At 41.0% G+C, this 22551-nt stretch overlaps 1 protein-coding gene across 4 annotated transcripts in view; it reads left to right on the top strand.

The window, feature by feature from the left end:
- Positions 1-20926, top strand: part of DLC1 (DLC1 Rho GTPase activating protein) — a 244032-nt gene extending 223106 nt beyond the window's left edge. For all 4 annotated transcript variants that reach the window (XM_074541477.1, XM_014264885.3, XM_005483892.4 and 1 more), the window contains 12 exons: positions 258-339; positions 7159-7222; positions 9973-11399; positions 12494-12670; positions 14582-14741; positions 14983-15181; positions 17087-17300; positions 17704-17818; positions 18724-18945; positions 19382-19599; positions 19769-19942; positions 20454-20926. In XM_074541477.1, the coding sequence (XP_074397578.1) occupies positions 258-339; positions 7159-7222; positions 9973-11399; positions 12494-12670; positions 14582-14741; positions 14983-15181; positions 17087-17300; positions 17704-17818; positions 18724-18945; positions 19382-19599; positions 19769-19942; positions 20454-20574 (3173 nt within the window). In that variant the 3' untranslated portion in view covers positions 20575-20926. The remainder of the gene's footprint in view (positions 1-257; positions 340-7158; positions 7223-9972; positions 11400-12493; positions 12671-14581; positions 14742-14982; positions 15182-17086; positions 17301-17703; positions 17819-18723; positions 18946-19381; positions 19600-19768; positions 19943-20453) is intronic.
- The last annotated feature ends 1625 nt before the right edge of the window (positions 20927-22551 follow it).

The raw sequence follows: 22551 nt of genomic DNA on the forward strand, positions 1-22551 counted from the left end.
TCCTGTTGTTTCATCTCTGCTTTAATAATTTTTCCTCCATTCTGTGTATAAACTCTCAGTTATCAAGGCTGCATGACAAAAATTTGTAGATGAAAAGGAAGCACCTCTGGCATTAGAGGTGATAGCATGTGTTTACCTAAGCACCAATCACTGGCTTATTGATGAGCTCAGCTGCAGGCAGCTGAGCAGTTGTTTGAAATAACAGGTCACTGGGAGTAAGCCTCATTTTGGTTTTTGATCTGTTTCTCTTCCTGCAGATCTCCTTTTTCCAATTGACATTGCTCTAGTCAAGAGAGAGCATGACTTTCTGGACAGAGATGCTATTGAGGCGTTATGCAGGTAGGTGAATAAAAATCACACTGCATTTTGAAACAAACCCTTCCTGTGTAATAGAAAGCACCTGGGAAAAGCAGAACCAAAAAAAGCACACAAAAGTATGTGGTTTTCATTAAAATACCTTATTGGTTTAAGTAATGTTTGGGGATCTTATTTAAAAGAAAGTTGGGAGGAGAGTGGCAGGAATCTTTGTGAAAGGGATTTCACAGGCATATTTTTTTATTACTCCCCTTTCTTTGCTCTTTCCTAATTCCCAAGTTGGGCATGTGAAAGCAGAGCTGTGCTGGCTGTAGCCATCAGCACGTACAACTGCAGCACCAATTCCCACACAGGAACTGGGTTTGGGAAGCAGTATCAGCAAAGCAATGCTTTGCACTCCATCACTCTCCTTTCTTACCTTGGTGGACAGCTGTGCATACAAACAAAATGCTGTGTGTATAAACAAAGAGCTCTACATACAAACCCTCATGCTGGCCTCAGTGCATTGCCCTGTAACCTGGGTATGGCTGAAAGGGATAATGTAAGGGAATCTCTTAGTTTATCACTACTCCAAAGACAGCTCTGCCCTCAGCCACATGGTCACATTAACTCATCTTTGTCCTTTGTCCACAAACCACAGAAAGGGTCTTGATAGTCCTTTTCTGGGTTAGTAAATAAAATCAGTAAAAAAACATAATGAAGTTCACAGTAGGTGTGAAAAATGGGGCAGGACCCCACAGCCAGCAGCAGAAGGAGAAGGGATAGGTAGAGAAAAAGAGGGAGCAAGACTTGCTAGTGTGTGGCAGGGTGTGTGGCAGGGTGTTTTTTACAGAACTACAGCCTCAGCATTACCAGTTTGGTCTTAAGAGCAATCACAATGGCCCCATCTGACATCATCTAACATTAATGCATCCATCAGTTACCTCCTCTAGTGCGAGTCCACAATCTTAAATGGCAAGTGAGAAAAAGCTTTAACTTCTCCTATCTCCTCTTGCCTAGAAATAAGTGCAGGTTTATGGCTCTGTCCTTCAGTATGGCAGCCTTCCAAACTGCCTGCAAAATGAATGCTTTTGGATACTGCATGCATGGTGTGTGCAACTCTAAATGTCAGTAATTCTAATGAATTACAAAACCCTTTTAAGAACAGCTTTAAGTTTATAGTGTTCTCATGCCATCACTGCCATACTTGGAAGGGAAAGAGAGGGACTGGAATTTAAAGTTCTTCAGAAATATTTACAGAATTTTCAAACTAAGAAAACAGATTTGTTGTCCAGTCATTAGGAGGGGGAAAATCTCATTAATGTTAAATTCATGCAAGGTGTGCCTTCCTCAAATGTGGAACACCTATTCCATCGATATTTAAATATGATGTGTTGGTCTACTTATTTGTGTGCTCTGGAACTTGTGAAGTCATTGAACAGAAAGCACAACAATGCAAATAAATGCTGATTCCCAGAAGCATGGTCTTACCTCGCCAGGAAAACAAAACACAGTCAGGCCAGCATATTTTGCTTTTGGTGCTCTCCTCCAAGAATACTTTTTAGCCTGGGAGTAATTAATTATACAAGGGAAAAAATGTAGTGGATTGTTTCTCAGTGATGAAAATAGCAACACGCACTCCATATCTCTATGAGACAAAGATTTTAAAGGTTGAACTGTATCATTCCAAAGCCTGTGGCTTGTATGTCAGAATTATCTTTTACAAAATAACTTTAAAACTGACACTGAAGTATATCCAGAATCATTCAGATCCCACCTCAAAATAAAATTGAAGTAATTTAATTAACCATCTCGGATGTCTGAATTTGGCTTTTTACCGTGTGTGTTAGCCAAAAGCAGTTCATTGTCACAACATTTCCACCTTTGGATTTTTTTTTCCACACCTCGGTGTTTAATTTGCAAAGCTCATTAAAAACTGTGGAGAAGCACACAGTTTGGAATGCTGCCTTTCTGCCTGCAGTCTGGGTTTATTTTGACTCATGCCACAGTCAGTGTGTAAACAGTAAAGGGGTTTACTCAGTAAAGGCTTTGAGCAGTTTCACAACTGTAAGTCTATCGCTGTTTCTTGACTGAAAATCAGAGTACTTTGGGAGTTATTTGCACTTTCAGCACTGACCTAAGTGAACATTGTGCACAGGGGATGGTAACAAAACAGTAAGAGGTCTGTGTTGAGATTCTGCTTTTCTGTGTAATAGCCATTGTCTCCCAGAAGTTCTAATTACTTTATTCTGATAACTGTATGAGAAACAATTGTTTTAAAAACTGTAGAAATCACAGTGACAGGGATTTCTTCTTTAGGTTTGAAGCACTTTAAATGATAGCTTACAACTGAACAGCATTGTTAATTATTATTTAATTATCTTATTAATGTAAGCAGGAAAATTAAGTTAACTTTAACCCACCCCATTATGTTTTTTAAGGAATTTTCAAGTGAAAAGTGGTTGAGACTTGAACTACAGAGATAGTATATGGCACTTAGTAAGAGATGGTTAAGAGATGTCATTTAGTGATCTTACCATTAAATGTATGGTTAAAAATGTAAGAGGGGTGACTGTATTTTAATTTTCTTAGATGCTTTCGTTAGTGACCGTGCAAACCAGTGCTGGCCTTTGTTTCATAAAACATTATGTAGATTAATGACTGGGAATTTATCTCCAGTGGATAACTGGATGCATCATGTGCTGATGAAACTAAGTACTGAAACATGCTTATCCTAGAGGTCGTTGCTAAGTACAAAATACATAGCAAGCCATGATGGAAATCCTTTTAAATCTCCTTATGCATGGCTAGGAATCTGTTTCACTATATATGCAAGAGGTTTCTTAAATCTTTTATCATCAGGACTCATCCACAAAATTGGTTATAATGCATTCAGTGTTTGTATCATTTGGTCTGTGGAGAGCTGACCTCTTTGCAGAAGAACATGAGACAAAGCCCAGGAGCCAAAGTAGAGGCCATCCATTGAGACAAGAAGGCCATTGTATAACAGTTTGTTACATGTATAATGGAGCTGGACTTTATCAGTGGAATTATGAATTTAAGTCCGTCAAGAAAATATTTTAAACTTTAAAGGTAGAAGACAGAGTTCCTCAAATTCAAAATCGTAATTTAAAACACATAAATCCAGTATTCTTCATTGCTACTACTTTATTTGGGCGCATGGGGTGAGAGCTTCTGTTAATGAGAATATAATTAATTATCTGGTGTTATACCAAACATAGAACTGACTAGTACCTAGTTTAAAAAAGACTTCACATCATAAACCCACATTTTAATTTAGAAGTTAGCTGTTCACACTACAGTTTTTCATAGTGAGTGTCCTGTTCAGGCTGCCTCTCTTTAGAGAAGTTCCAGCTAAACTAGTTTGGCATTTCTGAGAAGACTAATAAAAATGCGTCATTTGCTCATTTCTGAGAGAAGCTCCAGTGCCCCATGTTTTGGGTGTAGCAGGTTCAGGGCTGACATGGACTGACTTGGGGTCTAGGACAGAGAGGCAGGTCCTGCTGCCTTGGTCACCCTCAGGAGGAAGGGGTTTGCACAGCTGGGGTGAAAGAGAATGAGAACTGAGGTAGAAGTCCATGGAGAGTGAAGAAGAGTGATGTCTTGGAGATAGAATGCTCCATGGGAGTAAGATGACATCTGGATGTGAAGATGTGTAGATAGGGCTGACTCAAAGACATTTCTCTAAATGATGGGAAAGAACATTATCTTGTCATCCAGACAGTCATCTAGAGAGTGGCCAGGGTAGGAGGCATAGCTGGAATGGAGACTGAGCCAGCCAGGCAGTGAAGTGGCTGTGACTGCTGTCTGCAGCAATCCTGCCCCATCCCTCCATCTCCCATCTGCTCTTCAGGAAGGTGTCACTGGGACAGGTTTGGGCAGAGTAAGATGGACCTAAAGAATGAGGCAGGTCTGCTGACTGTCAGGAAGGAAATGATAAGTGAACTTATACCTGGGAGTGGAGTTAACAAAGGAGAAGGTCCAGACTCAGAAGAGGAAACTGTGGTTTATTAACTAGCATCAATTTGATGAGAAGATCTGTAGAAAATGGAAATATGCTTATAGGTTTAAAAGGTATTGCAAATGTATGTGAAGGTTAATGACAGTTGTACAGGTAAATCTCATCCTCGCAAACCAAGCTGTAAGCTTAGATTTTAAGACACACTAATGTGTTTGGAAGGCAGTTTTGCATATTGTACTGTATTTTCAGTGGTGTGTAGTTCAAGGACCTTGGCATTCCTGAATTTGAGCAGAAGTTGAAGCAGGATGTGTGATGTATGTAATGGAAGTTGCAGGCTTGATGCAATTGCTGCAGAACATTTAAAGTTTAAAAAGGAAACTGGTTTTGAGATGCATTCATGTCAAATATGTAACAGAGACTTTATTTGCCTCATTGCTATTGAATTTAACCTCACTCATTGGAGGTTACTTTATCTTGCCTTTGTACTAATTTTTGTGAGGTATGTGCCAGGAATTTTTTTTTTAAATACCCTCTGTGAAAATAAAGGTCTTTGCTCTACCCTTTCCCACCTATTTGAGGGGTTTTAGTTGAGTAGGAGAGAAGTCTGGGGATGTAATCTTTGTGAAATCAGAGATTGTCTTCATTAGTGGTCAGACAGGCTGGAGCTAGATAAAGCCTGATCCAGGGATTCAGTGGTAACTTCTCTCTGCATAAGTCAAAGGTTGCAACACTGTGAAATTTGTAAATTATTACACAACATAGAACTGAAACCAGTTTAATATTTCCTGGTCTTGAGGTCCAGGACTTTGAGAGGAGAATGTGTTTATAGCGGAGAGGGAGGCAGCTTTCTGATTCTTGTGTGGCCTCTTGAAAAAAAACAAACAGTTTTGTGTCTAGCATGTAGATGGGACATTCACCCTTCACCCGCACCATAAATACAATTCCTCTGAAATCACTGGACTTGTGCATGTACCCACCAGCTGCAGCCTGCAGGACTGAGCCTTTTGCCTTCCAAATTCAGAGCAAAGATGAAATCTGGATAAAAAGGAGAGATCTGGATAACTTTTCTAACCTGCCACTGCCCTGCTATTTGACCCATGGCAATTCTTCCTGTTTCTCTTCTTCTCTGCTGTGTTGTGGCTGGGTCTAATTATAGATCAAACTGCCTTTTCTTTTTTGCTTCATGACCTGCAGCGAAAGCATCAGTAGCAGCTTTCCCATTTTCTTTGATGGCTTCAGGATCAAGCCCTGTGTAAATACCATCTGCAGCCAATCCTGTGCATAAAAGGCAAGGGAAAAGAGAAGAAACTAATAATTCTCCCTGTGCACACATTTTCTACATTCAAGTACAAGTTTCATGAATCTAAGAAAATGAATTTGAAGCACTAGGGCATGTCAGCATTTCTTTTCTTTTTTAGTTTTTCAGAACTGCAGATACAGGCTCTTCTTTGCACTTCGCTCAAATGAATTTGTATGTGAAAATTACACAACTTCCTTTGGAATGAATTAGGCTTTTTAAAGCTCAGCTTTGCTTCTGTTGAATTTGGGCTGTGGTCCAGTTTAATGAAAGGGGCAGCCCTACTTCTGTGCCTCCTCCCTGCACACACTGCTCTTCATGCAGCACAGAGTACTGACCCAGGGGAAATTCAACTCCAAGAAATATTGAAAGATTGGTTTTCAGCTCAGTTAGTGTCCTCGTCCAACCCACAGTAAAGCCTCATGAGCAGAAGTATTGACACAGGGCTAAACTATCATTTCCATGAAGCTGCTGCTTCAGCTTTTCTGCCTTCTGCATTGTGCCCAGCCTGTTTCTTCCTTTTGCCTTGCCATAGCACTGGCAGTTCCCTAACCACACTTTACCAGCACAGATTTTAATTGGACCATGTCCTTGGAACAGTTCTAGGGAAGGTGGAGAAGGGCAGGAGACCATGGCAGACTGCACTTAACTGAGCCTAACCTGCCTTGGAGCTGTGTCACAAACAGCACCAGCTTTTGCTGTGCTTAAATTGCTTGTGCTCAGTCCTGTGCTCTGAGTGACTGGGGAAGAGAGGAGAAGAAAGATAATTTTTTTGTTGTTTTAGGGATACCTACCAGATGACCAGGTTAGCTCACTGAGGAATAGAGGAGTGCTCATATGTATTCATACAGTACTTCAAGATATGTAGCAGACTGCTGTCACATTTTACAGAGAGGCTGGTTAGCTATTGCTGCTACAGCAACTTATTTTCATTTAAATTTTAGTCCTTCCAAAAAATATTTTTATATATGATAGAAACTTTCAGTTTAGGAAGCAGAAATTTGGTCTGTGTTCTGGTTGAGTTTTTTTTTTTTTAAGCTAACAAGTGGTCCCAGGACTGTATTGAAAATAACCACTGTTCAAAAGAAAAATAGACATCTAGTAAGTGCAAAATAAGTTTTCATCTGGGAAGTTTCAGCTTATAAAGTACAATTTTAAAGCAGCATGCTTTTTTTAATGTAGTCTCATGTTTACAGTGTCAAACTGGAAGACTTCTCTGTTATTTTTAGTCTGTTAAGGTTGAATGTTTCAGGGTTCAGATGTCTGCTATTTAGAACAAATGCAATGATTACAATTTGTAGGATGTGATGTACTTCTCAATTTAGTCCAAGTTTCCATTAACTTCTCTTTACTTGGGTTCAGGTAATTGTGACAAATAGTCGTCCTTCTCTCCCTCTGAAGTTAGAGTACAGCCAAATGTAATGGGTTAATAGTTAAGTAAATTAGGGCTCTAATTGAAACTCTGCTTGTGGCTATTTGTATGCAGAGCAGTTTGGGAACAGCCTTCACAAAAGCTTTGAACTGGAATAGCCTATGTCAAAACACTGGAGTATTCTGTTAATATGGTTTCCTTTGCTCTTTGCAGGCGCTTAAACACTTTAAACAAATGTGCAGTGATGAAGCTAGAAATTAGTCCCCACAGGAAAAGGGTAAGTTCATTTAATTCTTCTATTACAGCATTATGTGTTAATAAAACTACAAAAAAAAAAATCTTCTAGCAGATTGTTTAGATTTGGTTTAGGATTACACCTGGCAAGGACACAGCAAAAAGTAAAAATTCTGCTTACATCTTTTTTTGTGTTCTCACTGAGTGAAAAGTGCAAGGCTTGGCAGTGGGTAAAGGTTGTCTAGCAAACTTTTCCCTGGGATGCTGCTTCAAGTGTGAAAGGCACTGGACTTCTCTGCCAGTGAGGTTGTTGGTGTTGATGCCTATTGCCTGCACTCAGGCAGGATTTTATAGAATAGGCTTGATGGCTACAGTGAGCTGACCTTAATGTTGCACCATCATCTTGGACATCATCTTCAGTTTTGGTTCTCTGCCATCACCTTGGAGTTGTATTATTTTATTATGATGTAGACAGGATCAGTTGGACTGTGTTTGGCCTGCAAAGGAAAGGATTAGGCACATTGGTTCCTTTCCAGTATATTTTCAGAACACAACAGCTACCTTTTCAGAAAGTTTACATGTTTCCAGGGAGCTCAGCAGGAATTAAGTGTTTCCTGAATCTTCAGGATTCCTGTGGAGCAGAGTGAGAAGTAAGAGAGCATCCACTGTAATTTCAGTAAGGTAGTACCAACATGCTAATAAGGCACCACTCAATAGCTGTCTTGAAACTATGTGTGTGTCCTAGGATGGATCAGTAATTGATACTGTCCCCTGGGATATGACAACTGCAGATAAAGATGGCTGAGTTAAGGCAATACAATGCTGCCCTACCCCTAACAAGAATGCATACAAATGCTCTGAGGTTGTTTACCAGGAATTAATCCCCTCTTTCCCTATCTGTTTGAGGTATGTTGGAAAGAGCATCCAAGCTCCAGAAGATAACACTCTGAGGCAGCATATGTAGGAACTCCTTAAAAGTAGGGGTAGACAGCTGGATTGCCGTTTATGACCACCAGAAGATTTCTCATCCTTTTTCCTGGACCTTCTTAACAGTGGAATGATCAGTGTTGATATTAGAGGTCAGACCAGACCTGACTTCAGGTCCAAACCTCAGATCTTCCAGAGTCTGGATTTTAGCTTTTGTTTCAGTCCTTCCTGAATTTCATTCACCACCCATGTTCTGGCAGATAGACTTGGGGCCTATTCCCTTTTGTTATCGATATCAATAAAATCAATACTTAGCTTTTAAAGCTTTTTGACACTAGGGGAGAATTCTGCTGACAGAAACATGTTGCTTTGTTTCCACTGACTTCTTTGTAAATAAAAATTACTTCTTTTTTTCTTCCAATCAATCTCATTCACCCTCAAACCATCATTATTATTCACTGGCAGTTTCAGATTACTTTTTTCCTGCTGAAAACTTTAATAAGTAAGCCAGAATTCTTGGGTTTTCATCTGAGTCGTGGACAAAAGTAGTTTGCAGTAGTTGGGAGGCAAAGACATTGGTGATTGCTCTGTGTCTCATGTGTATTTGGTCATAAAAAATAAATACAGTATTTCACTTATTTTCCTGAGCCGATGAAATGTCCTATAAAAAGAAAAAAGTAAAAGTAGGAGATAATCAGGATCTGAAGTATGCATACATAAACTACTTGAAATATGAATAATTTACTTGTTTTTCAGAGAATGAATGTTTGTAGTCCTGGCACACAAATAGTTACATTTTGGGGCATGCATATGTGTTTGTTTTTAAATAAAAGCAAGTTAAATAAATGAAGTGAAATTCATAGAGCTGGGTTGCAATTAGTGTTTCTTACTCTAAACACCAAAGATTATTTTGTGGTTTCATGGTGTCATATTAAAATATCTTCATTGGTTTTATTCCTCCAATGTGAAACTTTCCATATATTTGGAAGACCAAATAGGTCAGGATCATTCCCTTTCAGTATTCAGATGAAAAGATTGTAGGCGTAATTGATGTATATGTAATTGTACTCTAAGCATTACTCATACATCAAACATATTATTTACAATTTACTTACGTGCTACACTGTCAGTGAGCTCTTGCTGCTCACTATCTACGAGTGTTAAAGTTTGCCTGAAGCTAGACTGAAGGAGAGAATTCACAGAACATTCTTAAAATGTTAGCTGCTAGCCTGTAGGAGGAAGAGTGGACCAGGTAAGAGCCTGGAGCCATCACGCTCTAGCAGTGCAGGAGCTTCTTTTGCTGTCTCATTAGTCACAGTGAGGAGGCTGTTCAGAGTTCCCAAATGGGTAAGGAGTTAAGCCACTAAAATTCAGAATGTATGAGAAACATCCCGTAATTGCAAAGAGGAGTATAAACATATAGCCACTATCAACAAAGTGTAGCTTTGGAGAGAGTCCAGAGGGACCCCAACCCCTGACTGACTCCAGTTTAAAATGTTATGCATGCCAGGAATTTCCATTGATGTGAGGGCTATCCGCTGTGACCAATTAATTAAGTCTATGGATACTAGGGTTTTTTAAAATAGAACAATTTAAAGTAGATTTTATTGTTTGTTTCTTTTTATGAACAGTATATCTTTTGCATTTAAAAACAGTTAAAATATATTGCCTGTACCATGTTATCTTTTCCCATGACAGGCTTTATGGCCTAATCTTCCTGTCCCTGAAGTAAGAGACTGTTTTCACTTTAAATTCAGTGAGAACAAGGTCATACTTAAAGCAGTTTAGTGGACATTGTATTTAAATTCATCCGCCTTTGCTGTTTGAGTAGTTTGCAAACAATGCTTTCATGGTTCTTCTTTGCAGAGTGAAGATTCAGATGAAGATGAACCTTGTGCAATAAGTGGCAAGTGGACTTTTCAGAGGGACAGCAAGAGGTGGTCGAGGCTTGAAGAGTTTGACGTCTTCCCTCCAAAGCCAGACTTGGATATCCCGTCCCCAGAAGCCCCTTACCTGACGAACGCGGCAAGCCGGGAGAGCGTGCTCACAGACCTCAGCGAGCGCCAGGAGGTGGCTTCTATTCTGAGCATCAGCAGCACCAGCAGCCACCAGCCAACCCTGCAGAGCGAGGCGTCTACCACCAGGACAAACTCGGTGGTGAGCGTCTGTTCATCCAGCAATTTTGTAGCCAACGATGACTCATTCAGCAGCCTGCCCTCGCCCAGAGAGCTGAATAGCTTCAGCTTCAACACAAAAGCCAATGAGAAGAATGCCAAGTCCAAAACAAAGAGCCTGCTGAAGAGAATGGAGAGTCTTAAAATCAAGAGTTCTCACCATAGCAAGAGCAAAGCTCCTTCAAAGCTTGGCCTGATTATTAGCGGGCCAATCCTGCAGGAGGGCATGGATGAAGATAAACTGAAACAACTTAACTGCGTGGAGATTTCCACCCTCAACGGCAATCACATCAACTTCCCTATGGTACGAAAGAGGAGCGTCTCCAATTCCACCCAGACCAGCAGCAGCAGTAGTCAGTCTGAGACGAGCAGCGCTGTCAGCACGCCCAGTCCTGTCACACGAACACGCAGCCTCAGTGCCTACAATAAAAGGGTGGGCATGTACCTGGAAGGCTTTGACCCCTTCAATCAGTCAACATTCAGCGATGTGATGGAGCAGAACTTCAAGAACCGGGGCAGTTTTGCAGAAGACACCGTGTTTTTTATCCCTGAGGATCATAAGCCTGGCACTTTTCCCAAAGCGCTTTCCAATGGCAACTTCTCCCCTACAGAAAACAGCACCTCTGTGAACTGGAGGACAGGGAGTTTCCATGGACACGGCCACCTCACCCTCCAGAGGGAGAACAGTGGCGACAGCTCCAAAGAGCTGGGCATGGGGAAAAGGTGCAACTCCTCCAGCTCAATGAGCAGCCGCCTGAGTATTTATGACAATGTGCCAGGTTCAATCCTGTATTCCAGCACAAGCGACCTGGCCGACCTCGAAAATGAAGATATATTCCCAGAACTAGACGACATCCTATACCATGTCAAAGGGATGCAGAGAATAGTGAATCAGTGGTCAGAGAAGTTCTCTGATGAAGGGGATTCTGACTCGGCACTAGACTCCATCTCCCCATGTCCTTCCTCTCCAAAGCAGATTCACCTTGATGTAGATAATGATCGAAGAACACCAAGTGACCTCGACAGTACAGGGAATTCACTGAATGAAACGGAAGAGCCCACAGGGATCCAGGACAGGAGAGACTCTGGGGTTGGTGCATCGCTGACACGTTCCAGCAGGTGAGATCACAAGCGTTAGGACTTGGGGTGGCATGGGGATGTCCCCTCCAGCCCAAGCAGCTCTATAGTAGCTGCACCACACTTACTTTAGGAGCAGTAGAAGCTGTGGTTGTTCAAGCACACATGTGCTGTTGCATTGTTTCCCAAAACCATTATGGGCAAGAGAAATATTTGGGCAAGACTTTGTTGTTCCTACAACTCATAGCTGTATGTTTGTAGGTTCAGCCTGAGTTGTCATTGAAAAAACAAGGTTAGCACAGTTTTGGGGCACAATAATCCTTCAAACTGAAATGGTACATGGGAGGGGAGGGCCATCAAGTAGGATTAAACACTTTTTAAGCTGGCTAGGAGAACCAAGAGTAAGTATGTTCTGGTTTGTGTCAGTGTGTAGTAAAAGCCTTGACTTTTAGACTGTTTCAAAAAATTGCATTTTTCAGTAGCAGGCTCTTAGTAATAGCATACTAGGGTACTATATCTGTGGGGGAAAATGAGGCTTGATAACTTTCTCTTGATCACTGTAGCACAGTGGGAGACTGGGGAAGTCCAGTGGCCTCCAGATTCTGTTGGGAGTTTTACCATGACTGTATTTTGTATTGTGAGTAGAGCAAGGATTTTAATTCTTTCTAGCTTTGTTTCCAGTTTTCTTTTAAAAGTAATGCAAATCATTTAGTCATCTACAGCTGTTTGTATAAACTCAATGGGACTTATAGAAGCACAGAGTTCCTATTTGATATGTCTTAAAAATACATGCAATTTTTTCTTAATGGAGGTTTTTGATTTCCGCTGCCCTAATACTGAAAGGACTTTGGGAGAAGGGCGTTGGAGCCCTTGGAGGATATCTGCTAGGGCAAGGTTGTGTAGCCAGCACTGAGCTGTGGGTCAGCTCAGAGTGCACATTCCCATGTGAATCACCTGCCCGTGCTGCCTCACGCCAGGTGAGGCAGAGACGCCGCTGGCTGACGCCTGTGAAATCTCACAAGAATGCAGCCGCCAAGGGCAGGGATCTCAGCAGTGCATTTGCATTAATTCCTGAACGTGTCTTACAGAGGCATTTCAGTAACCCGCCCTTTCCCTGTCTCCCATCTTCTCCACAGGCACAAGCTAAGGTGGCACAGCTTCCAGAGCTCCCACCGGCCCAGCCTCAGCTCGGCATCGCTGCAGATCAACTGCCAGTCCGTGGCACAGATGAACCTGCTGCAGAAGTACTCTCTCCTGAAGCTGACAGCTCTGCTGGAGAAATACACACCTTCCAACAAGCATGGTTTCAGCTGGTAAGGATACAGTGCTGTGTATAGAGAGCCAGCATGACAGTTGTGCCTGTCCCAGGCAACGTTTGGAAAGATGTAATGCGTCCGTCCAATCCCTCTTTTTCCATATTTGCACTTCTTCCTCCAGCCTGTGCTGACAGTGATTTATGGTTTCCTAAGATGGGGCTAAAATCACTAACTCTCTACGTAAGTGTAATTGTATTAGGCTTCAGAGATGTGTTTATGGGGACATGGGAGAGAACCAAAGCAATGAAATACAGACGAGCTTTCAGATTAAGATGTTCAGTATCTATAGCAAAAGAAGGACCACTTGTTTATTGACGCAGTTAGCAAGCAGTGGCACAAATTGCAACCAATCTTAATAGGCTCGCTTTTCTTCAGTTATTCTTAAATATTTGCATTATTTCATTTACATAATTATGTAATTAAATAATGTAAATTTCTCTTAATTCTGGTATCTTGGTGGTAATACCCAAAATTTTGTTTTCCCTTTTTAAGGCACTATAAATCAATTAGCAAAAGAGATGGAGAGAAGAAAGGTTGGGAGAACCATGGAGTTTTTTTTGTAGGCAGCAATTTCTGGTGTGGCCAGGTGTTTGTAACCCAGTTGAATTTTTTTTTTTTTTTCAGAAGAATGAAATAGAAAGCTCTTTTATTATTATATCTACTGCCTGTGTAACCTTCAGGATGCAAGGGACGCAAATAAAATTTTTCTTGTCCCTACCACAGGCCAGCCTCCTCCCTTCCCCAGGAGTCATAGAGAGTATTTAGCTTCAGCATCAAAGTACCTCCTGTTCAAAGGCTGTTATTATGTCAGTCTTTCTAAATACAGAAGTTGTTTGTTCTGAAAGACAGAAATAAGTATTGACCAGTTATCCCTGCATGCTTCAGATTCTCAGTGGAGATCGCAATGTGTTTTTTCACATTCCATTGGCATGTTTTTTGACAAAGCAAGTATTATTCATACATGTATCAATAATGCCCTAAACTTAACTATATGGCAATACAAATTGGGCTGTTTTACTGCGTAACAGATTAGTCAGATGTAAATCCAATGCACTGTTTTTGTAGCCGTACTGTAGGTTGAAATATTAAATGTCTCCCTGTTTTCAGTGCTACTGTGTCCTATTAGTTGTTACAGTGGACATTAGTTTTCCTCCCTGTTTAGGAAAATGACCTCAATATTTTCACATTTTAGTGCCTTTTTTTTTCCCCTTTATAAAACCAATACTCTGGGGGACACTGGGGTAAATCATTCCTTTGTGTTTAGTAACTTTTTCCTTGGAGTCATAAGCAGATGGAAAGGCCTCTCAAAGAAACTGGAGTGGGAGGTGGGGGTAACAAAAGTCACTGGCTGACAAGGAGGGGGGTCCCTCAAAGGGGTTGTTTATAGAGCTGAAGTTTTTAGCTGACAAACTCAAATGTATTACATCAGTTTCCTGCTGTTCTGCACACTGGTGGGTGGTGGACCCAGTTTGAGGACTTTGCAGAACAAGTAGTTGACATACAAAAGCTCATTGTTCAAATGCCCATCTTTCCTGAAACCTAAAGAAGCAGTGTTATAAGGGGTCACTGACCGCAAGATTTATTTTGACTCTTTTGCAATTCAATCTGGCCCCTGCAGTTTTACCCTGTAGCTTTCATCCTCCTAATATTGATGGAGTAGCACCACATTAATACTTAGAGGCAGCATTCTGCCCCAAATGTCAAGCCTTTCTCTTAGAGAAACTCTTGTTTTCTTTCCCCTCACCCTTTCCAGCCCTGAGTGGATTAACTAATTTATACTGTCACTATTGTTCGTGTTACTAAAAGTGTTTCACTTATTTTCACTTACCTTCCAAATTACTGGAAAATACAGAAGATAAATAATCAACAGACGTTTAATTTAATGTGTCATTCCCTTTGCTTAAATAGGGCAGTACCAAAGTTTATGAAGAGAATAAAGGTGCCAGATTATAAAGACCGAAATGTGTTTGGAGTACCCCTGCAAGTGAACGTGCAGCGCACGGGGCAGCCTCTGCCCCAGAGCATCCAGCAAGCCATGCGGTACCTCCGCAACCACTGCCTGGATCAGGTGGGTTTGTTGTTCTCTTGTTCCACGTGCATGCCCCACCCAAAGCCCAGCTTTCCCTTCCTTTTTATTGTTCACGCGTCACACTGAAAAAAGTGGACTCAAAACAGGACAAAATAGATAATTAATGCATGGAAAGATTTCCACAAAATTAGAGCCCATGTGTAAGAAGCTAAAGAGCATGCTTACATTCCAGCTTTTCTAGATTCCTTATAAATTTATTTACTTTTATATGTGTGTTTAGGTTGGACTGTTTAGGAAATCTGGAGTGAAGTCAAGAATTCAGGCTTTGCGTCAGATGAATGAGAGTTCCGCAGACAGTGTCAACTACGAAGGCCAGTCTGCCTATGATGTAGCAGACATGTTAAAGCAATTCTTCCGTGATCTCCCTGAGCCTCTCATGACCAACAAACTCTCCGAGACCTTCTTACAGATATACCAGTGTAAGTAGTGAGATTCTGCAGCAGACAACAAGTGGTCATTTGTGTAGCAAAGGTGGAACTCTGTAACACTGCTATCCTGGGCACTACACGTGTTTCTTATGTCCATCTTTGCCCTTCTCCAGTAACTGTTACAGTTCAGGCCGCCTCTTATGAATGGATTTTTTGTATTGTAGTTTTATAAAAATTTATACTATAAGTTCTTTTAATTTCACCTTTCTCTCTAGTTCATGAACAAATATAAATCCTTCATCACCTGCTCTAAATTTTCTTCTCTTCTTTGAGCATGCTTGATATTATGGTTTGAATATAAGCCACATCTAATGTGGCTGAGTAAACATGCAGAACAAACACTATATGAGCAGAGTTTGGAGCTTTTGAGGCAAAGCTACCAAAAATTTTTACTCTCTTATAGTTCATTTTCTGCTATCCTTCCCCTCAGCTGTTTGAAAACAACCTCTAAGTGGTAAGCTTTTCTGTTATTGACTTGTAGCTACTTTGCAGATAAGTATCATAAAGTTTTCAGAGTAAATCACATAACAAATGGAGTTTATTAATACTTGTGAAAAGAAATAAATACCAAAAGGTTGCAGGAATTTCTGTCAGAGCTCCATAGGTGGAGATGATGTTTTAAAATATCATACAGATCATTTTTTCAGTGCAAGCATTTTTGTGTGTATGTTTCGATTCCCAAACATGTTTATGGAGAAAATTAATCAGACTCTCCACTTCCATGCATATTAAGCAGCAGCTCTGTGGGTTTAGAGCCAAAAAAAGTTTGACAGAGCATTGCAGAGTTTCTATTCTTTCCTTTTGCAGGTGGTAGGTCTGAGGAATTCCCAGAGGTGGTCGGGAAGTATTATCTCTGTGTAAAGCAATGAGCCTTAAAACAGCTGTAAATTTTGCTTCCCTGCAAAGGGAAAATTTTCCCTTTGCTTTGGTGCTATGCACCAGGCTGCACGCTGGAATGCACGTGGCTTAAATGTGCTTTGAGCTGATTGAGAGGAGAGCATGGAAAACAGTGGATTTTTGCTTAAAACTGCTTTCTAAACTCACTGCTAGCCTTAAAAAGTTGCTGAAGCCCAAAGCAAATACCAATTAAGTATCTGGGTAGGCACCATGTGTATTATGAGAGATGCAGTGAGGGTGGTAGGCTGCTAATGATGATATAAATGCTCCAGGACTCAGACTCTGATGTTGTCTTCAGAGGTGGCTTATTGGAAATCCCTTTATAAGAAGCAGATCTGGTCTGGGTTATTTCATTTTCCCTTTCAAGTTTGGAGGAGAAAGCTTTATATAAAGAGACATCAAATCTTTCCAATGGCTGTTTGTTGTTGGTAACCAAGGAGCTGTTTAATGGTATGGGGCTTCACAGCGTGGACTTGCTTTTTCCACCGCATGACTTTGAATGATCTGCTCAATAAAGTAACCCTCTCTGTTCTGTAAAGCAGTTTCTGGATGTTTTATGACATCACTGTTGAAAAGGTTTGCTAGCTAATTTATTTAATTTACCTATTCTAAAATTCATTCATGTTTTAAATTTCTTTGCAAGCAAAAGAACTTCTAAATTGGCTGGACTATGTTTGCTCATTCCCTGCCTGAATCCAGGCTTCTGTCCTTTTAGTGCATCTGCGGGAGCATGTAGCTGCTGAAGGTGAATCTAAAATTAACTCTGGCCTAGGCACAGCTTCTTGCTTGCATTTCTTGTGAGGCAGGAAATAGCTGAGGGTAGTTAAACCAGTGGGTTAAAAAACATTCCTTCATGTTTCCTACAAATGGTATGCATCCTGAAGGAAATCACTTCAAACTCGAGTCAAATATTTGAAGCTGGAGTTTGCTTTGGGATGTATTCATGCTGTGTGTGTGGAAAATCAATGGGCTGATGAGAGAATTGCTAATATTATGCAGATGTGCCAAAGGATCAGCGTCTCCAGGCTATCAAGGCTGCCATTATGCTTTTACCTGACGAGAACAGGGAGGTCCTCCAGATTCTTCTCTATTTCCTGAGTGATGTCACGGCTGCAGTGAAGGAAAACCAGATGACACCAACAAACCTGGCTGTCTGCTTAGCACCTTCCCTCTTCCATTTGAACACTCTCAAAAGAGAGAATTCTTCCCCAAGGTACGTTTTTGGGAGCAGTCAGACTGCTGCTGGTCCCACAGCACAGCTGGCAGCAATGGGCAGCAGGCACAGTCTGGGATTGATCCTGCCAGCTGTGAGCACCGCAGAGAGCACCGGCTGTAGAACAGTTATGGGAGCTTACCTTTTGTTGGAGATTTGTTAAATTATAAACAAGCTCATAAGAAGGGAAAAAAATGTGGGTGGGGGGAGGGTTTTCCAAAGAAAAGGCTTAGAAAGAGTAGCAAGAGAAGTTGGCATTGCCATGCCAATGTTTGGTACCAGGCAGCACTGCTCTAAATCACCAGCAGATGTGGGAATCATACTGTTTTCTTCCCAAACACGTCTCTTGCTCTGCAACAAATAACTGGATTTGTGTATGTGTGTGCTCTTTTCCCCTGTGAAGGGTGATGCAAAGGAAACCAAGCCTGGGCAAACCTGATCAAAAGGACCTAAATGAAAATCTGGCTGCAACCCAAGGGCTGGCTCATATGATTGCTGAATGCAAGAAACTCTTTCAGGTAAAACACCTGTTTACAAAATTGATGGCTAGAATATTGATTAAGATGTCTTAGAACTGCTGTAAAATGAAAAGCTAGGAATGGCTCTTTATTTTAATGATGTTTAACACATGATAAATAGCTTTTTAAAAACCTTTGCTTCCTGATCTCTGTGCATACATGAATTACAAGTGGTGCCAGAAGGGAAGAGAGTTGTTTTGTTGGCACTGGTGCTCTCATGTCAGGAGGCAGTTGTGGGGTTTGGCACATTTTTGCTGCATCCAAGCTGCATTTGGAATACATTTTCAAATTTTTACTGTGCAGCCATGAGGGTCTGTGGACCTCAGCTCTAATTACAAAGCAAGAAGCTATTTCCAGGAATTGCAGTGCTCATTTTGTACTTAAATTCCCGAGAGTTAGCAAGACAGGCCACAAAAGCATCCTGGAATGTAACACTGTCAAACCATAGGTTGAAGGATCTGTAGAAACTAAAGCATGTTCCCTCTAGGGCCTGTGATGGAGAACCAGACAAGTGGAGTCCTGGTTTTCCTCACTGTCAGCAAATCTTTTCAGAGCCCTCAGCTGAAGACGTGCCTGTCTCTTTTCTTGCATCTGACAGTGTTCCCTTCTTCCTTCGGTTTGCAGATTAAACGGTGCTGTGGGAATGAATCTAGTTGTGTAGTAAAGGGGATACTCCACAGAATAGAATAAGACATCCCATAAAAGAGAGACTAATTTGAGTTAAATCAAAGTCACAAACTTAATTTTGGCATTTCTTCATATTGAGTGCTTAACCTGACACAAACACATCCCATCACTTACAAAACTAACACACACACATCCCGGTGGCTACTGAGCTGCTAGACTAACACAGTGATCTGGGGAGAGAGCTGCAAGAGGATGATTTCACCCTTGTCACCCCTCAGATACCGGAGGAAATGAGCAGGGGTCGGAACTCGTACACGGAGCAGGACCTGCGTCCCCTCACCCTGGAGGAGCTCCGGGGCAGCAGCAGCAACACGGAGCCCTCTGACTACCACTGCTACCTCCAGGACTGCGTGGATGACTTGCTCAAGGAGATGAAGGAGAAGTTTAAAGGCTGGGTCAGCTGCTCCACATCAGAGCAAGCAGAGCTGGCATACAAGAAGGTATGCACCCTGCCACTCACACCACAGCTTTGGGTTTTAGCTCACTTGTGACACAGGATATTACAGAAGGTTCAGTACACATCTTTACTTTGTAGATAGATACTAGAAAAAAGGTCTTGATCTTGTAATGCAGTTGCACACCATACAGAAGCACCATGTCTTTCAGCAGTAGTTTGCCAGCATACACTGATTTGTGTTCTTCTGTTTATCCAGGCCAGGAATGTTCACTATTGTATTTACACACTTTCACTCACATATGCAAAGCCTTAACCAGCTGAGTCACTATGCAGACAGTAAGAAAGAAATTTCTCATCTCTGATCTTGTACAGCTCAGAACTACCAGATAGAGAAGTGTTTCAATAAGATTCGTAAAAATAAACTTGAAAAATAAAGTGTAAGAAAGAGTAAAATTAAGGACTCTGCTACTTTTCCCCAGGTGTGTGAAGGTCCCCCACTCCGATTATGGAAAACTACCATTGAAATCTCAGCTACACCAGAGGATGTTTTAAATCGTTTACTTAAAGAGCAGCATCTTTGGGATGAAGATCTTATAGAGTCCAAAGTAATCGAGCCTTTGGATAGCCAGACTGATATATACCAGTATGTCCAGAACAGCATGGCACCTCAGCCAGCCAGGGACTTCGTAGTCTTAAGGTGAGACATTCCTGTGTTTATATCCTACACACATGGCAACCTTGCTTATTTCTTTATCATATCAGCTAAATTGGTAAACATCTATTTGTGCCTAATTTGAATTCTTATTAGATGCTTGAGTTGCTGTTTGTCAAATGAAAGATTTTTGGTTTTCTTCTTTTTTTCTTAGGACATGGAGGACAAACTTCCCCAAAGGAGCCTGTGTGCTTCTAGCAACCTCAGTGGACCACGACCGGGCTCCTGTGGCAGGTGTTAGAGTCAATGTGCTCCTGTCAAGGTATCTGATTGAGCCCTGCGGGTCAGGAAAATCCAAACTTACCTACATGTGCAGAATTGATTTAAGGTAGGAAATTCCATTTAGTCCTTTGTATAGTTGTATAGTTTCAGTGTGGTCAATGGAAAACTTGGACAGTTCAACAGATGTTAGCCTGGCCAGTAGTGCACCCTTCCCAAAGGCAAGCACACAGGTCTCTGAGGCGTCAGAAAGCTGACTTCAGTGCCCATCTGGCAGCAGTAGTTTGTTGCATTAGAAGCCTCCAGTATGTGCTCTACTACCACTATTGGTATGCAACCCCACCCTTTCCTCTAACAGTCATATTAGATGCAAGGACATGTTAATTTTAATACTAAGCTAGTAAAGAGAACCAGGTTGTCACAAAACTTTCCATAACTTTTCCTTACTGTGGCAAACTTGTTTGTGAGCAAATCTATATACTACTAGGGTTGCGCTGTGCACTAAGGAGATTTCCTAGTCAGACATTTAACCAGGTAGATACAGATTTGATTGTGACTAAGAAAATGCATACAAAGTCACTGGTACCTTCCTCATCATTCCTTTTTCCTCCACCCAACAGGGGCCACATGCCAGACTGGTACACCAAGTCTTTTGGACACTTGTGTGCATCAGAAGTTGTTAAGATACGAGACTCTTTCATTCAGCAGAGTCCTGAGAGCAAGGAAGTAAAATCCAGGTGACTACTGAAGAGGAACAGCCATGCGCCCCCCACCTCAGCAACATAGACATTTCCCAAAACTGAGACTTGCACGCTGCAGACTAGACCTGTGTTCCACCTGCAAGCCATGTCGTGGAGGGATGGCAGCGTGAGAGCTTGACTGTGAGCATTACTATAGGACTGTGGCCATACCATACACTTTAAAGCTGCTTCCTGTCTGTGTAAGGTCTATAGTGTAGGCCTCGACTGGAATACATAGGAGAACTGTGCAAAAAATAAAAATCTAAAAAAAAAAAGTATATAATTCCTATTAGATGGTTTGAGTTGCTTCTGAGAAGCAAATTTCTTTAAATGCAAAATATATTACGAAATATGGTGAAGGCTCATCATTCCCATGTGAAATACTTAGCTTTATGTACATACTCATGTCATTTTATTTGTAGTGCATTGAGGGACTGGTGTATCCACTGGAATAGTTGGTACTCTTCAATGTGTTCTCACTGAGATAAGCAGAGAAAGGTTTGCACAGAGATTAAAGTGTGAATGAGTGTGTTGATGGTTGAAAGGATAGAAGAAGTTGAATTTGAAATGTGTCTGGTACACTGATAGGCAACCAGAATGGATTTTAGTATGCTGGATACAGTTCAACCTAGAATGGGACTCCCCAGTGGACCAGGAGTAGCCATCCTTCGAATGTGCTAGTTCTGCCTTTTGCTCAGCTCTAAACTTGTTGAAAACCCTAAGCAGATGTTACAATAGGCTTGCTTCAGCTGCTGTCCACTCCTTATCCAGATGATCTTTTAGGAGTGATGAGCAATTCTATAGCAAATTTAACTAAATACACTTTTGAGCAACGTAGCAGCTTAGAAATGAAATGTCTGCAATGGTGAGGAAAGCCAATAACATCAGTTGTTAAAAAACAAAATTGTCCATTACTTTTACTTCTACCTGCGTTATCTATAGGTGTTTTAATGAGCTTTTATATATTTTATTGTATTCTAATGGCTCAAGAGGAAAAAAGTCAACACTGGAGTTGTGGTGCCAGGAGGTGGCAGGACTCCTGCAGTAGCAGCTGGGGTGACTTGGCCAGAGAGAGTCACACAAACTCTTTCTCTTACTCGCTGCCCCTTTGCCTGTTTTCCTAAAAGCTGCATGTTAACATGAACAGAACCTGCATGTGAGCAGTTTGGAGGGTTATATTTGGAGGCAGAAAGGAGGGTGCAGTTTTGTCTTCAGTTTTCTTGAGTTTTAAATCCTTTGGTATATTCTCCCCTTCTTGAGAATCAACTTACATGAGCTGTAGGAAGTTCTGAGGTCCTCTGGAAAGATGTCTTTCTGTAGGTTTTACTGTAAAGGTAAAGATTTGCTTTCAAGGTGCAGTATTAAGTGATAAATGTATTTTGTGGCTAGGGTATGAATGAGTTGCAAGATGGAATCTTGACTGAGACTTTTTTACCATTGTCAGTATTATTTTAAGCTTTTTTGAAGAAGATTTTTTTTATAAATGGCAAATAATGTAGTACTTCCTGTAACAATGTTCCTCATGAGTAGGAAAACCTTGTATATTATTCTACATCAAACACTTTTGAATTTGTAAAATTGTATGTTGTACATACCATTTTATTGTAAACATGTATACTTGCCCACAGTGTACTGTCAAACATAGATTAAGCATGATAAAGGTTATTTAAAATATACCTGTATTTATACCTCAGATATTCTTTTTGGGTTTTTGTACCTCAAGTATGTTTTCTATTGTAAATGTGCTTTACATGAGTATGATCTACGCGAGAGAAAGGAAAATGTTTAACTTGCTATAGATGTCTGTACAGAATATACTCAATAAGTGCACTATTAAATGTTTAAAATTGGATATTCATAATGAGTTTTACTTTATTTTACATTGTTCTTTCCACTCTCATACCAAGAGGAGGAGGTGTTTTTCTTAATTCTAGCTCTTTACCTACTACAGCCAACAGCTGAGCCACCCCTGCCCTCT

The sequence above is a fragment of the Zonotrichia albicollis genome, chromosome 5 (assembly GCF_047830755.1).
Source record: "Zonotrichia albicollis isolate bZonAlb1 chromosome 5, bZonAlb1.hap1, whole genome shotgun sequence".
In the NCBI taxonomy this organism is placed as follows: domain Eukaryota; kingdom Metazoa; phylum Chordata; class Aves; order Passeriformes; family Passerellidae; genus Zonotrichia; species Zonotrichia albicollis.